Source organism: Carcharodon carcharias, chromosome 16 (assembly GCF_017639515.1).
Source record: "Carcharodon carcharias isolate sCarCar2 chromosome 16, sCarCar2.pri, whole genome shotgun sequence".
Classification (NCBI taxonomy): domain Eukaryota; kingdom Metazoa; phylum Chordata; class Chondrichthyes; order Lamniformes; family Lamnidae; genus Carcharodon; species Carcharodon carcharias.
The window spans coordinates 58,694,744-58,711,950 of record NC_054482.1 but is presented as its reverse complement, the minus strand read 5'-3'; the positions used below and the strand labels follow the sequence as shown (position 1 = coordinate 58,711,950).

General features: G+C 40.6%; 1 protein-coding gene across 2 annotated transcripts in view; it reads left to right on the top strand.

Moving 5' to 3' along the window:
* Positions 1-17,207, top strand: part of LOC121289169 (DEP domain-containing protein 1A-like) — a 61,146-nt gene that overhangs the window by 33,381 nt on the left and 10,558 nt on the right. Inside the window, exons 6-11 of one of the 2 annotated variants that reach the window (XM_041208334.1) lie at positions 98-145; positions 2,392-2,532; positions 2,869-3,954; positions 9,513-9,685; positions 14,204-14,380; positions 14,539-14,724. In XM_041208334.1, coding sequence (XP_041064268.1) covers positions 98-145; positions 2,392-2,532; positions 2,869-3,954; positions 9,513-9,685; positions 14,204-14,380; positions 14,539-14,724 — 1,811 coding nt within the window. The remainder of the gene's footprint in view (positions 1-97; positions 146-2,391; positions 2,533-2,868; positions 3,955-9,512; positions 9,686-14,203; positions 14,381-14,538; positions 14,725-17,207) is intronic. The other variant, XM_041208335.1, reaches the window with a different exon arrangement.

Genomic DNA, 17,207 nt, shown 5'->3' with positions numbered 1-17,207 from the left:
AGAGTTAGTAGAATAATGCAAGTTGTCTGAAGTGTCAACACTTGTTTTTTAACATGTAGGTAGAATTTGTTCCTCACATATTTGTCTTTCTTTGCAGAGGACCTGCCTCACTGGGTGCTGTCAGCTATGAAGTGTCTAGCAAACTGTAAGTTATCAATATACAATAAAATAAAAGGTTAAAATGTGGTCAAATAAACAGAATTGGCACAAAGATGAATTTTCCAGCTACGTATGTCTGTCCCTTTAATTCTGACCTGCTTAGGATAGGGTAGAGCAGAAAATGGAGAAAGTTGTTGGACTGTGGAAAGGGTACATAGAAGGAATGGGGTGAGAATGCATAACAAAAGAGAGAAAGGTAATAGGTGGGGTGAAGGAAATATAGTGAAAGGGAGTGGGCATGTGAGATGAAAAAGTGGATTGAGTCAGTGTATCAAGGAAAGGCTTCTTTAGAAGGAGGCAAAATGTTGATGCAGAGGTAGGGGAGTGAGAACATAGGTACAGAAGTATTTAGAGTGAAGGTGTAGAGAAGTGCAATAAAAAGGGGAGAGGAAATATCAGGGCATGCATGTGTCGGGTGAGGATGGGAAGAAATAAGGCAGCAGCACCATGCGTGGAGGGGCAGGTGGTCTGTGGACAGGGGGAGATAGAAGATGTGAGAGGGAGGGGCAGTGAGAGGGTGGGGAGGAGAGGAATTTTTTTTTTCCCTGTTATGGATTTGGAGTTGGGGGAGAATGGGCTGTCCCTATCCTACACTTTCATCGTCAGCTTGGCGAAGCTATGTAAATAGAATAGGGACAGGGGTGACACATCATGATGTTTGCATGGAACTAGATTGCTCTACAGCTATTCATGTCTCACCCCATACCCCAATATCCTAAATCCAATTGACCATCTTTACACATCATCTTGCTGTGCATTCTCAGCATTATAAATGATGAGGAATTAAAATTAACTGCATGGGTAAAGTAATCCATTTAAAATATAACAGACACTCACATTTCCACAGAATGGGCAGATTTGCAAAATTCGACCCCAAAATAAGAAAACCCAGCACTTCATTTAAAAAAAAAAATGGAATTGGCTTATGAGTCACTTTAGATCAGTGTTAACTCCTATGTGGCCTAAACACCTCTATTATTATATAGACCAATTTGTTTATTACCTTAAGCAGGAGGTAGGAGGAATGGCTTTGCAGAGTATTTCTTAAATGGTGAGAGATTAGAAAGTGTAGATGTACAAAGGGACCTGGGTGTCCTCATCAATAAGTTACCGAAAACTAACATGCAGATGCAGCAAGCAATTAGGAAGGCTCATGATGATATGTTAGCCTTTGTTGCAAGAGGATTTGAGTACACAAGTAATAAAATTCTTGCTTCAATTGTGTAGAACCTTGGTTAGACTGCACCTGGAGTACTATGCGCAGTTTTGGTCCCCTTATCTTAGGAAAGATATTATTGCCATAGAGGTAATGCAACGAACGTTCACCAGACTTGTTCCTGGGATGACAGGACTATCCTATCAAGAGAGATTGGGGAAATTGGGCTTGTATTCTCTAGAATTTTGAAGAATGAGAGGTGATCTCGCCAGAACCTACAAAATACTTAAAGAGGTAGATAGGGTAGATGCAGGTAAGTTATTTCCCCTGCTTGGGGAGTCTAGAACCAGGGGATACAATTTCAAAATAAGCAGGAAGCCACTTAGGACCGAGATAAGGGGAATTTTCTTTCTCAGAGGGTCGTGAATCTTTGGAACCCTCTACCCAAGCGGGCTGTAGAAGCTCAGTCATTGAGTATGTTTAAAGCAGAGATTGGTATTTAAAAATCTGTCAAAGACACAAAAGGATACGGGCATAATGTGGGAAAAGGGCATTGAAGTGGATGATCAGCCATGATCACATTGAATGGCGGAGTAGGCTCAGTGGCCTACTTCTATATTCTAAGCAATGCCACAGGGAAACCTAAAAATATATTCACTTTGTCTAGGTTTTCCAATATAAATTTGAACATAGGAGTTTCTGATATCCATTTTTTTGCACCCGCTTTGTGGTGGAAGAGCTGTACTGGATGTCAGCATAGATTATATGCTCCAATCCCATAGTGAGAATTGGAACCACAATTTGCTGACTCTGGTGAGTATAACACCAACGGAACATTTGAGGTTGTAAAATTTGTAACAAAAAATATTTTATTCCTGTTGGAAATTGATTTGAATTTGTAAATTGCATTCCTTTTTAGTTTCTTACAGGTCCTCTGAGATTATCTTCAGGATTGTCACTCTCTGTATTTCTGATTTTAATATTTATAATAATATATAAATAAAAACAGTAAAATAAAAAATAAATAATTTATATATAAAAATATTTAATATTTGTGATTTTTTTAAAAAATTCAGGGCCCCGGAACAATGACCTGACCCAGCCAAGTTATCCTGGTTTTGAGCGAGATGTATTTAAAACAGTTGCAGATTACTTTCTAAGTCTTCCCGAGCCACTACTTACATTTGAACATTATGAACTCTTTGTGAATATACTGGGTAGGTACATGAAAGCAAGAATAACCAGAACTGTAAAATGAATTTTAACACCTCGATTTGCAGTACTGGTAATGTCTTGTTAAGAAAGCTTTATTGTACTTAATGCTTCTTTTAACCAGTGATTTTACGAATGTTTTTGAGAAGGGGTAGTTAAACACAAAAGTAAGTTTGACCCTTTTGTAATTGTTGCTGTATGTATTTTTCAGTCTGCTTTGTGTTTTCTATGTTACTAACACATTTTGCAATGTGTATTTTGTTGTTGTTGCTGAGCTCATTGCTAATGTTTATTGTTTATTTGCACCCTGTGTACCTAAATCTGTTCTGGTTTTCTGCTAGTTTTATGTGGTTACATCATGGTCTCAAACAGACAGCAAGGAAAGCGCAAGAATTTGGATGAACTCAGTTGTCCACAGCCAGCAAAATCACAGCATTTGAATAGTCATATAAATTCTTTCAAATCAACAGAGTGTCTGTTACTAAGCTTAATTTGCAAAGACATTTCAAAAGAAAACAACCCTTTGTTTGAACCAGAACAGCAACAGGGGGAAATGCAATGTACATCTGTGGAAAAACTAAATCGAAATGAGCACAACCTTCAAAAAGGATGTGCTAGACGTCTAAACCAGTGTGCAAAAAGCTGCAGAAAAGCTGACGTCAAAGAGCAGCAGATGGGAGGCAGTTGTCAGAATCTGACTAATTTAAAGAATGATCACAAACAGCACAGTTCTATCAAGTCTAAATGCTACTCAGTAGGCAATATTGTGAATCTTTCAAGTGGAGACAAACTACACAAACCACTGTGCCACACTGTCCTAAATGAAGCAAGACATCAAGATGATAATAAACAGTACCATGATCAAGACATGCAATACCTTGCGAAATGTAGGCCAAAAGCAGAATCCATGTCGAATCTTTATTTGGAAAGTGACAGACAACAAATTTCTAACTCAACTTCTATGTGTAGCTCAGCATGGACCTTGACTGAATCCAGCAAAGAATCTTGGACTAATTATAAAAATCAAGAGTTGCTGAAAGGGGAGTCAACCAATTCCATCAACAAAATATCAGTTCATTGTCAGGACCAGCAAAATTGGAATATACAATCGCGGAGATTGCATCACTTATCTAAAATGAGCTGCCAAGAGTTAAATACAACCAGTAACAGTAAAGTATTCAAAGATATAGGCAGCCACTTCAATATAAATGCTCCAGTTGCTGAAGTCACTGTGAAACCTGATTTTTCAGCTCAACTAGGACTTAGAAGGCCGAGCACACTCAGCTTAGCTGCTACAGAGGACTGTGACTATCCAGCTTCAGATGGGGCACTTGTGTTTCAGTGTCACAAATGTGCTGAGCATGGATCTGAACACCCTTCAACTGGTTGCCACTCGACATTTGTAGGATGTTTAAATGGCACGCAAAGTAAGACAAATGCTGAATATTGCATGTATTGCTTGGTGCTTTTGTCTGAGCTTGTGTATTTTTGTCCGTGTGTACTTGAAAAAGACCAGTTAAATATAGCTGAATTTATAAAATTTAATGGGATAGTATGTTTTAAATTATTATAACTAGAAAGATTAATGCAATCACAGGGCGGGATTTCCCGCACCTGCCCGCAGTCGGGATCTTCCAGTCCCCCGCAAGTCAATGGACTTCTGGCTGAGGCACCATCTCGCCCACGGTGGGTCCGACCCGCGACAGGGCCAGAAAATCCCAACCACAGCATTGGTGTACTTTGTGAAATAATTAGATTGTTAGGATTATAAGGCTGGTTGCTGATAGCTAATCCAAACTACTATCAGCAGCCTGATGGTGACAGCATTGATAGATTATAGTCACTGTACTTCATTCAGACAGGGTAGAGGGAGATTTGATGTTTGTGTGTTAAGAGTATACCAGTACAATTATTGCTTGAAAAAGAAAGACATGCTGTAAAAGCTTCTCATCATACGCTCAGAACACAAGAAATAATAGCAGGGGTAGACCACATGGCCCGAATAGACTGCTTCACCATTCAATACGATCATGGCTGATCTTGGGTTTCAACTCCACTTTCCTGCCCATTCCCCATACCCTTCAACTCTGAGACCAATTATCTGTTTATCCCAGCCTCAAATGTATTTGACGAAGGAGCAACCACACCCTCTGGAATAGAGAATTTCAGTGATTCATAACCCTTCTGAGTGAAGTAATTTCTCCTCATCTCAGTCCTAAACGATCGGTCCCTTATCCTGAGACTGTGCCCCCGCATTTTAGTTATCCCGACTAACAGAAACAATCTCTCAGCATCTACCCTATCAAGCCCCTTCAGAATTTTGAGGGTCTCAATTAGATCACCTCCCATTCTTCTAAACTCCAGAGAATATGGGTTCAATTTACTCAGTACCTCATCATAAGACAACCCCCTCATTCCAGGGATCAATTTAGTGAATCTTTGCTGTACTGTCTCCAATGCAAGTATATCCTTTCTTTAAATGTGGAGACCAAAACTGCATACACTGCTCCAGATGTGTTCTTGCCAAAACCCTGTAGAATTGTAGCAGGGCTACTTTATCCCTTTACTCTAATCCCCTTGCAATAAAAGCCATCATGCCATTGACCTTCCTAAGTACTTGCATGCTAACTTGCTACATTTCTTTTGCAAGCACACCCAAGTCTCTTTTTGAACATTAACACTTACAAGTTTCTCACCTTTTTAATAAAAGAAGTTCTGCTTTTCTTTTCTTATGACCAAAGTGAATGACTTCGCATTTCCCACATTATACTCCATCTGCTATCTTGTTGCCCACTCTCCTAAAAGTCTATATCTCTGCTGCCTTTCTGTGTCCTCCCTACAGCTTATCTTTCCATCTAGCTTTGTATAATCAAACTTAGATGCTTTATATTAATGACTTAGATGAAGAGATAGAGAATAGATTGTAAATAGCTGAGGCCCGAGCACTGATCCTTGTTGCACTCCACTATTCCCTGCCTGCTAACTTGAAAATGCCCTGTTTATACCCACTCTTCCCCCCTTCCTGTCCATTAACCAATCCTGTAACCGTGCCAACATATTACCCCTAACTCCATGAGTCCTTATCTTGCCTATTAACCTTTAGTGTGGCACCTTAGCAAATGTCTTTTGGAAATCCAAGCATTCTACATCTGCTAGTTCTCCTTTATTTACTGTACTAGTTATATCCTCAAAACACTCGAATAAATTTGTCAAACAATATAGTAAAACTATATTGTTCTAATTATACTACACTTTTCCAAGTACATTGCTAAGATTTCCTTAATATATTCCAGCATTTTCCCAATGGCAGATGTTAAGTAAACTGGCCTGTAGTTCACTGTTTTCTCTCTCCTTTCTCGAAGAGGTGTAACATTTGCCAACTTCCAATCTGATGGGACTGTTCCCAAATCTAAAGAATTTTAGAAAATTGTAGTTAGTGCATCCATTATCCCTGCAGCTATCTCTTTTTAAAACCCTAAATTGTAGACCATCAGGTTCTTGGTACTTGTCTGATATTAGTCCCTTCAGTTTCTGCAATACTTCTCTGCTGGTATTAATTTTGCTTAATTTCCTCTCACTTTTTAGCCCCTGGGTTACTGTCAATTTCTGGTACAGAACTTGTCTTCTCTGAAGACAGAAAATATTTATTCAGTGTCTCTGCCATTTCCTCATTCCCAATAGTTTCTCCAGTCTCTGCCTTTAAGAGACCATTGTTTATTTTAGTTACTCTAATTCTGGCTAGTTTACTCATTCTTTTTTTTTCCCTTATTAACTTTGGGTGGCCCTTTGCTGGTTTCTAAAACACTGCCAATCCTCAGACTTGCTACTGTTTTTTTTGCAATGTTGTAAGCCTCTTCTTTCAATTTATCCTTAACTTCTTGAGTAAGCCTCAGATGGGTCTTCCTTGCTGAGTTCTTGTTCAATGCATTCTATTAAAAAACATTTTGAATCGTTTAACTGTTGACCACTCTTCGTTTACCGCCATACCTTTTAGTCTATTTACCCAATTAACTACAGTCAGTTCTCCCCTCATACCTATATAATATAATTGGCTTTGTTTAAGTTAAGATTCTTCTTTGTGATAGTACTATGTCACTTCAAACTTAACTTGGGGATCATAATACCACTGAATTCTATATTTCCCAGTGGATCTTTTACTATGACATTACTAATTGTCCCTGCTTCATTACACAACACCAGATCTAAGATAGCATTATGCCTAGTTAGTTCCACAACGTATTGCTCCAAGCAACTGTCAAACATTCTACAAACCATCTAGCCCACTCTTGCCAATTTAATTGTCCCAGCCTATATGAAGATTAAAGTCCCCCATAATTATCGCATTGCCTTTGTTACAAGCTCCAATAATTTTTTTGTTTAATGCTTTGTCCAATATTATAAGAATGTTAGGGGGGCTATAAATTACTTTGTGTTTTCTGACTCTTGCTATACTTAATTCCTACCCATACTGATTCTGCCTGACTTTGCAAATATTGTGTACCCTGGAATATTTATTTCCTAATCTTGATCACCTTGCAGCCATGTTTCTGCAATGGTGATTAGATCTAAATCTTTTGCATCTATTGTGCCACTAGTTCGTTCATCTTTTTGCATTCAGATACAGAACTTTTTTTTACTTCTATTCTCTACAAGGACCTTTATACACTGATATACAACTTTTGTTAAACTCTCTGCCCCTTTCAATCCCATTCTGTTTCCCTTTATTCACATCACTATACTACTCCAATGCCTCAACCTTTCTCTTTGGATTTCTAAATCTCCCTTCACCTGAACCCCCAACACCCTGCTTGTTAATTTATACCCCTGTCCACAGTTCTAGTTATACAGTTGGCCAGGACGCTGGTCCCAGCCAGGTTCAAGTAGAACCCATCCCAACAGAATAGCTCACTCTTCCCTGAGTACTGATGCCAGTGCCCCATGAATCAAAACACTTTCTTCCACACCAATCTTTGAGCCATGTGTTCTAATCTGCCAATGCCAATTGGCGAATGGCTCTGGTAACATTTTAATACCCATGCTGTTGGTTCCCATCTGGCCCACGACAACTGGATAACTGGATTCTCCCCCTCCACCGCAAGTTCCTCCCCAGCTGCAAGGATATGTCCTTAACTCTGGCACTGGGCAGGCAACACAATCTTTGTAGCCCCCAGTTGTAGCTGCAGAGAACAGTACCTATCCCCTGATTATATTGTATCCTATCATTACCACATTCCCCTTTGCTCCCCCCACTTAAATGGCATCCTTTACCATGATGTGATAGCCAGTTCACTCATCCACTTTGCAGTCCTTTTCTTCATACACACAGTTGGCAAGCACCTCATAGCTGTTGGACAATTGCAAAGGCTGAGTCTTCCAACACTACATGTTGATTTACCCATACCTGCTTGACTCAGTCACACCTTCCTATCCCTGACCATTGACCAACTCTGCCTCCTGAAATAAAGTGTCCAGGTAATTTTCCTCCTCTCTGCGTCACAGTGTCTGCAGCTCAATGACTGAGCTGACGTCCCTCAAGCTGCAGGCATGTTGGCCTTGGATCACACTGGTGTCCATGAGCTCTCACATTCTGCAGCTACCATACATCACCTAAATCACTCATTAAATTTTAATGTGTGCTTATATTCTTAAATAAATGTTCTATTTACCCTAATTTAAAATTTTTAAAAGATAAATAGGAAATCAAGAATTCATCAAGACAGATGCAAAAATGCCAAACTTCTGTGGGAACAGCAATTTATACTGCATGAGAAAAGGGGTACTGATTTGTTGGTAAGTTGGCTCTGGTCAATGCTGCCATGGTGCCTGCACCAGATCCTACGTATCATATCAATATCACTGCTCGTGTATTGCACATACTCATGGACCTGCGGTCATCATTTTTAGATCTGGAAAGCGCCCAGTCTACCTCAAATTACCCTGGAAGGGCAAAGTATCTCAAAAATTTGAACAACCGGTGAAGTTGATGTTTCACGCTGCTACTGTGCAATGGCAATACAAATGGTGTTTTCCACAAGTAGGGTGCTGCTGTCAAGCCAAAATTATGTTCTGCCTACCACACAAATGAGTAACATAGTGTATGAATTCAAGTGCCGGTGCAATGCCAGGTACATGGGCCGTACATCCCAACGATTGACAAATCATATCAAACAACACAGCCCTATTCACAATAGACAGAATACTAACCGTACTCAACCTACCTGTGCTTATAAAATTCAAAATAATGTCTAACGTAAAATGTGATTTTGCAATTGGACGGTACTTGCTGAACAATCCTGAGCGTGCTAAGAATTATACTAACAACCAATTTAAGATAATCAGCCAGGTTCACAATTTAGCTCACTGAAGCTTGCTAGAAGCTATGTATATTCATATGCAGGGACCTGTGTTCTGCAGGCAAAAGAAATATGCCTAGACATTGCACTTTTTTGCATAAACAGTAGCTCCTTGGGCATTTGCCATAGCAACATTTGTTGGCTCTGGTCAATCAGCACCATTTTATTATGAAGTGTAAATTGTTTCCACTGAAATTTGGCATTCCTGTATCAGTCCTGATGAGTAAGACAAAAAGCTTTGACAGCATGTCTCTTTTTTTTTCAGCAATATTCAAGTCCTATACCACCAAACGACTTTTTTTTTTATCCATTCACAGGATGTGGCCTTCGCTGGCTAGGCCAGCATTCATTGCCCATCCCTAATTGCCCTTGAAGGTGGTGAAGAGCTGCCTTCTTGAACCGCTGCAGTCCCCGTGGTGTAGGTACACCCATTGTACTGTTAACAAATTCTCGTCTTGGTGTATTTGATTTGATTTGTTTTTAAGAAAATCTAATTTGTATAGTGCATGTTCAAATTTAGCTTTAGAAGAAATTAGCTACACACATTGATTTCTAGAAATATTTTGTGTATTTATGCATCAGATGAAGGTTGGGAAAAATATAGTAAAACTTAATTCCTAACCATGCTACAGGTTTGCTACAACCTCAGCTGGAGCAGGTTGCCATAGAAGCCCTTCAGATATGTTGCCTCTTCTTGCCTCCACCTAATCGTAGAAAACTGCAACTACTTATGCGCATGATATCTCGCATAAGCCAGAATGTTGATATGCCACAACTCCATGAAGCTATGGGAACAAGAATGTTGGTATGTGGCCACCTTAATATCACATTGACCTGGTTTAATGAAATGTGACATGCCTGGTGCCAAGCTGAATTCATACAAATTCTGATATTCTTTTCATATGTTTTCCATATGGTAACTTAAAATGGTTTATGTACTCCAGATGAGAATGACATGCATCCAATCTTGACATCAGGCACTTGCAGATCAGACACAGCCAATCAGCTGCAGAGTAAAGTTCCTTTTGCAGACCTCTGTCTACCTGCAGAAATAGTAGCTCCTATTGCACCATTGCACTTAGTTTCATTTTCCATATCAGCCATCTCACAATAAGAGATGTCCAAAATAAAACTCATGTAAATGTGATCTTAAAAAAATGGTCAAGTAATAAACTGGGAATAACTTGCACCACCCTGCATCATTGGTACACTAGAAAGGAATAAAAAAGAAGAAAAACATTCTTTTCTTTGCCTCATTATTCAGTGGGAAGCAACATGTCATGTGGCACTACTCTGTTTAAACTAGTAGTGTAACAGTTTGAAGTTTGGTCTCTGCTTTAGCTTATCGCATCCTGGATAGAAACAAACATTCAAGGATGAGAAGTTTCCACCGTTTGGTGAATTTCTGTCTTTTCAAATATGGAATTCCGCCCTTGGAAATGATTTTCCGACCTCCGTCTCTCTATAGTTGTTGTGCTCAACCATGATTTCATGTGCTCTCAGCCAATCCCTGAGCTATCCAGGGTGCAATCTATGAACTCCTGTGTGGGGAGCCACATCGCAGCTCTTTTTTATTTTTCTTAATTTCATGGGATGTGTACATCACTGGCGAGGTCAACATTTGTTGCCCATCCCCAGGAATTTAGGAACATAGGAGCAGGAGTAGGCTATTCGGCCCCTAGAGCCTGCTCCACCATTCAACTAGATCATGGCTGATCTTTTACCACATGCCATCTTCCTGCACTATCTCTGTATTATGTCAGTGGTATCTAGAAGTTTATTGACCGCTGCTTTGAACAGATTCAATTCCTGAGCCTCCACAGCCCTCTGGGGTAGAGAATTCCAAAGATTCACCACACTTTGATTAAAGAAATTCCTCCTCTCTGTCCTAACTGGCCTACCTCTTATCCTGAAGCTGTGTTCCCTGGTTTTAGACCTCCCACCACCCCCAACCAGGGGAAACACCCTGCATCTACCCTGTTGAGCCCTGTAAGAATTTTGTATGTTTGAATGAGATCACCACTCATTTTTCTAAACTCAAGAGAACTGAGATCCATTTTCTTCAATCTCTCCTCATAGGACACTCCCAGGTATTAGTTTGGTGAACCTTCATTCCATTCCTTCTAAGGCTAGTATATCCTTGGGTAAGAGACCAAAGCTGCACACACTGCTCCAAGTGTGGTCTCACCAAGGCTCAATACAACTGCTGCAAGACTTCCTTGCCCCTGTACATAAATTCCTAATGCAATAAAGTCTAACATACCATTTGCCTTCCTAATTGCTTGTTGCATTTGCATATTAGCTTTCAGTGACTTATGAACAAAACACCCAGCTGCCTCTGGGCATCAACACTTCCCAATCTCTCACCATTTAAGAAATGCTCTGCATTTCTGTTTTTCCTATCAAAGTGGATAACTTCACATTATTCCATCTGTCATATTCTTGCCACTCACTTAATCTGCCTGAATCGCCTTGAAGCCTCTCTGCATCCTCCTCACAATTCCCATTCCCACCAAGTTTTGTGTAATCAGCACAATTGCCCTTTAAGATAGTAGTGAGCTGCCTTCTTGAACCGCTGCAGTCCATGTGTTGTAGGAATATCCAAAGTGCTGTTAGGAAGGGAGTTCCAGGTTTTTGATCCAACAACAGTGAAGGAACAGCAATATAGTTCCAAGTCAGGATGATGTGGCTTGGAAGGGGATTGCAGCTGGTGGTATTTCCATGCATTTGCTGCACTTGCCCTTCTAGATGGTAGAGGTTACAGGTTTGGGAGGTGCTGTCGAAAGAGCCTTGGTGAGTTGCTGCAGTGCATCTTGTAAATGGTAGACACTGCTGCCACTGTGTGTCAGTGGTGGAGGGAGTGAGTGAATGTTGAAGGCGGTGGTTGGGGTGCCACTCGAGAGCTAATTTGTCCAGGTTGGTGTCGAGCTTCTTGAATGTTATTGGAGCTGCACTCATCCAGGCAAGTAGAGAGTATTCCATCACACTCTTGGTCTGTGCCTTATAGATGGTGGACAGGCTTTGGGGAGTCAGGAGGTGAGTTTCTCTGCAGAATTCCCAGCCTCTGACCTGCTCATGTAACCACGATATTTATATGGCTAGTCCAATTCAGTTTCTGGTCAAATGGCAACGTCCTCCCTGTGCTCCCCCGACAACCACCCCATCCAGGATGTTGATAGCGAGGGATTCCACAATGGTAGTGCCATTGAATGTTAAGGGGAGACAGTTAGATTCTCTCTTTTTGGAGGATAGTCAGTCATTGCCTGGCACTTAAGTTGCACAAATTTTGCTTGCCACTTACTAGCCCAAGCCTAAATGTTATCCAGGTCTTGCTGCATATGGACACTGACTGCTTCAATATTTGAGGACTCAGGAATGGTGCTGAACATTGTGCAATCATCAGCAAACATCCCCACTTCTGACCTTTATGATGGAGGGAAGGTCATTAATGAAGCAGCTGAAAATTGTTGGGACTAGGACACTACCCTGAAGAACTCCTACAGCAATGTCCCAGGACTGAGATGATTGACCTCTAGTGACCAGAACCATTATCTTTTTATGCTATGTATGCAATTAGAAGAGAGTTTTTACTCCCGATTCCCATTGACTTCAGTTTTGCTAGGGCTACTTGATGCCGCATGGTGAAATTCTGCCTTGACATCAAGGGCAGTCATTCCTACTTCACTTTTGAGTTCAGCTGTTTAGTCCATGTTTGAACGAAGGCTGTAATGAATTCAGGAGCTGGTGGAACCCAAACTGAGCGTCAGCGAGCAGGTTATTTCTAAGCAAGTGTTGCTTGATTCCCTCGTTTTCCTAATTTAGTTTAATTGGTTTCATCAAAAGAAAAGCACTGTCAATAGCATCTTCTGTCACTTTGCTGATGATTGACCCTTGATGCCATTAATTGGCCTGGTTAGATTTGCCATGCTTTTTGTGGACGGGCTATACCTGGGCAATTTTCCACATTGCTGGGTAGATGCCAGTGTTATAGTAGTACTGGAACAGCTTCACTAGCAGCATGGCTAGTTCTGAACCTGAACACCAGCTGCCGCCACTCAGCCTTGCATCAGCCCAGCTGTCTCACTCATCCCACCAGGAGGGTGTGCTCTGCTATTGGCCACTTGGTGGAGCTGTGGATTTCAGAAGCAAGTGGGAGGGGTCATAGAAGAGGAGGAGGGAGCAGTGGAGCCCAAGTTTCTGCTGATTGTAGTGAATCAGAGACAGTTTTCAGGCCTATGGAGTCCCAGGGCAGTTTGGTATTGTTATAAGGCTGTTGGAAAGGCCGAGCTGCTGAATAAACGATGTCACAGTCTAGCATGCTGCTGCAGTCATTGTACTGATTGACTGGGTGCAACATACTGATACCCAGAGGTAAAGTTATTCTTTGAAGTCCAATGAATTTCCAGGTCTGTATATAGTTGATGTGCAAAGGAAACATTACACATTGCTTTTTTGTGTCTACAACCCTGCTAATATTTGGGTCAAATGTTGACCAAAGCATCAACACGTTTCTTGACTTTTCCTCCTTGTTCAGCTACTATTACAAATATGTGATCAGTGGGAGATGGGGGGATGGTTGGGAAGAGGGACTGCTGAGTCAGTCACCGGGGGAAGGGGTTTGGGAAGACGGATTGCCAGATAAACTTTGTGTGAAAGATGTCCTAAAATCCCATTTGCTTCCAGCATATACTTCAATTTATGACTCACCTACATTTGAAAATGGTCTTTCATTATTTACCATCTCAAAATTTTGATTTCCCCCAGTCTTCTATTATTTAACAATTTTCCCCAAGTCTCTTCATAAACCTGAAGAATACCACAATTGGGAGTGGAACACTTTTACATTTTTTGTCATATGAAGGAAAAATCAGACAGAGCTTATGCTCATGATTACTCTACTCTCCAGTGTCCCCCACTGAGAATGTGTGTATGGACATCAGGCAAGAATTATGTCAGGTCTGAGTGGTAATGCAAAACCCATGACTCCTACTGTCATATGAACATCATGTCATGTCAATAGCCTGCTGGCACATATTATATAGACATAGTTATGAAGAGTGAGCATTTGAGTGAAGGATACTTACAGGAGGAGGAATGCCAGCAAGGCATCCCAGGGTCTTTATCCCATGACACTCCAAGGGTGCCCTGCTGCTCAACCTCCCCTCTGCCAATGACCCCATTGCCTCCAGAAAGGTGAGCTGTCACTATAACATTCTGAATTTCTGTCTTGGGGGAGAAAAACTATTAAACAAAAAGGAGAAAATACTGAACGATGAAATTTGGCATGCTATTCGTTAACTGCACATTTTGGTTTACTTAATAGGTGGTTCAAACATTTTCACATTGTATACTACGTTGTGAAAAGGAAGCTGACCTTGATGAATTACTAGGCACACGACTTGTTTCCTTTATTTTGGACCACCATCAAGAGATTTTGCAGGTACCACCTTATTTGAGGAATGCTGTTGACAACCACATCAATCATCTCCAAAGAGTCCAGGTAGGCTATACTTCCTTTAGTAATAAATTATTTTAAAAGTATGTGTGTTAGTGGATGTGTTTTAATTTCATGCAACATAGCGGTAATATGAATCTCAGTCAAACATACTTTTAACACTTTTGAGTTACGAGTATTAATTTATCCTTATTGTTTTTCAGATTACATATCCATGCACAAACATAAATGCTACAGTCCCAATGTATGCATTCTGCCAACAGATAAGTACCAAAGAATTTGAAGAGCAAAGGGTTTCTGTGTCTCAGGTTGCCATAGCTGAGTTGTTGGAAAATATTGTAGAAGACAAGAAATTGTCAGCTAAAGACAAGAGGAAAAAACTTAAACAAGTAGGCAAAGGAAGTATCTTTATGTGATGCAAGTTTTTTTTTGATGGGCAAGATAATTGCACAAATAACCTAACAGCCAATTTAAAAAGTGATTAAATCAGTTGTACCATCCTTTTGTAGAAAAGGGCACAGTTCCTTAGACTCAATTGTCTTAAAATGTTACTTAGAATGTTACTTAGACTTTGTTCCATTGTATAGATGTTTCAAATCATTACTGCAAGGAAGTATAACTTCACATTTATCCAATTTTGGGTCCAGGACTGTTTAAAATTATACTTGCATCAAAGAAACACTTCAACAATAGGAGATTCTGTAATACCTTGTTTCCTGGTGTTGTGTACTGACTCTCATTTGTATGCCTGTGGATTTCACTGGTTACAACTGAAAATTGTGACCTCAGTGGCCTGAGCTGTCCATAAGCATTACCTGGGAAATGTTGTGCTGCATCTCTTATGATATTCAAGCACTGAATGCAAGGATAATCTGTCAGCACAGGTTCCTTCTCATGCAGTCTTTCATGAAATTTAATTTGTTTGTCCTTTTCTAAGGAATAGTGGTTCAGAAATGGGTCATTCTTTTTTTGTTCATTTATGGGATGTGAGCGTCGCTGGCTAGGCCAGCATTTATTGTCCATTCCTAATTGCCCTTGAGTTGCCTTCTTGAACCACTGCAGTTTCTGTGGCATAGGTACACTCACAATGCTGTTAGGGAGAGGGTTCCAGGATTTTGACCCAGCTTGTCTATGCCCACGTTGGTTTCCTCACAAACCTCTTCTAACCCTTATCAAGCTATCCTCTTATTCCTTTCTCGATCATGTACCTATTTAGTTTCCCCTTAAGCGCTTCTCTGCAATTTGCTTTCAACTATTCCTTTTGGTAGCATGTTTCACCTTACTACCACTTTTCTGGTAAAGAAGGGGTTCTGTTAATTCTGTATTGAATTTATAACTGGCTTACATTTTATGGCCTCCAGTTTCAAACACTCCCAGAAGTGGGAACATCTTCTGTCTACCCTATTCAACGTTTTTATTATAAGAACTTAAATAAGAGCAGGAGTAGATCATATGCCCCCCACCCCCCCCCCCCCCCCCCCACCCACCCCTTGAACCTGCTCCACCATTCAATACAATCATGGCTAATCTTCAGCCTTAACTCCACTTTCCTGTCCATTCCCCATATCCCTTGATTTCCTGAGACAAAAAATCTGTCTATCCCAGCCTTAAATATGTTCAATGATGAAGCATCCACAACCCTCTAGGGTAGACAAGCTAAAGATTCACAATCCTCTGAGTGTAGAAATTTCCCTTCATCTCAGTCATAAATGATAAGCCTGTTATCCTGAGACTGTGTCCTTGCATTCTAGATTCCTCCTCTAGGGGAAACAATCTCTCTGTGTCTACCCTGTTAAGCCCCTTCAGAATTTTGTATATTTCAATGAAGTTGCCTCTCAGTATTCTAAACTCCAAAGAGTATAGGCCCAATTTACTCAACCTCTCATCCCAGAAACCAGTCCAATGAACCTTTGTTGCATTGCCTCCAATTCAAATATTTCCTTCCTTAAATATGGCGACCAAATCTGTGCACAATACTCCCGGTGTGATCTTGCCAAAGGCCTGTAACAGTTGTAACAAGACTTCCTTATTCTTGTACTCTAATCCCCTTGCAATAAAAGCCAACATGCCATTTGCCTTCCTAATTTCTTGCTGGATCTAAATACTGTGTTCCTTGTTTGAACCCAAGAGCCCGAGTCTCGCTGAGCATCAACATTTAAAAGTTCATACCTTTTTAAAATATATTCTGCTTATCTTAAAGACCGCTATCAGGTCACCCCCTTCGCCTTTTCTTTTCAAGAGAAAACAGCCCAAGCCTGTTCAGTTTTTCTCCAAGTATATCCTCTTAGTCTAGTGTCAATCGTCTAGTATCAGCCATGTATTTTTTGCACTATCTCCAATACCTCTGCTCTTTTTTATAATATGGAGACCAGAACTGTGTGCAGTGCTCCAATTGTGACCTAACTCAGATGCTATACAAGCTTCACATAACTATTCTGCTTTTTAATTCTTTCCCTTTAGAAACAACCCCTAATCTTACTAAAAATACCAACACAGATTAATGATTTGAATATCTGTGCCACTAGATCCTTTTACACCTCTACCCATTCAGACTCTTATCATCTAAACAATATGTGATTTCCTTATTCTTACGATCAAAACCTCACACTTTATATGAACTACACCCCAATTTGGTGTTTCAACTTTTTTGGAAATGTATGTATGATTCCTGCATCCAGTTCATTAATGTGAATAGTGGTCCCAGCACTGATCCCTGTTGAACGCCACTTCTCACCTTTTTGCCAGTCTGAGTAGCTACCCTGAGGGCAGGATTTCCCCCGTCTGGGGGGAAGTTGAAGTGTGGGCAGGTCACCATTTTACATGGGCGGGCTAATTAAGACCTACCCAGCGTGACTTCAGCACAGAAACGCTG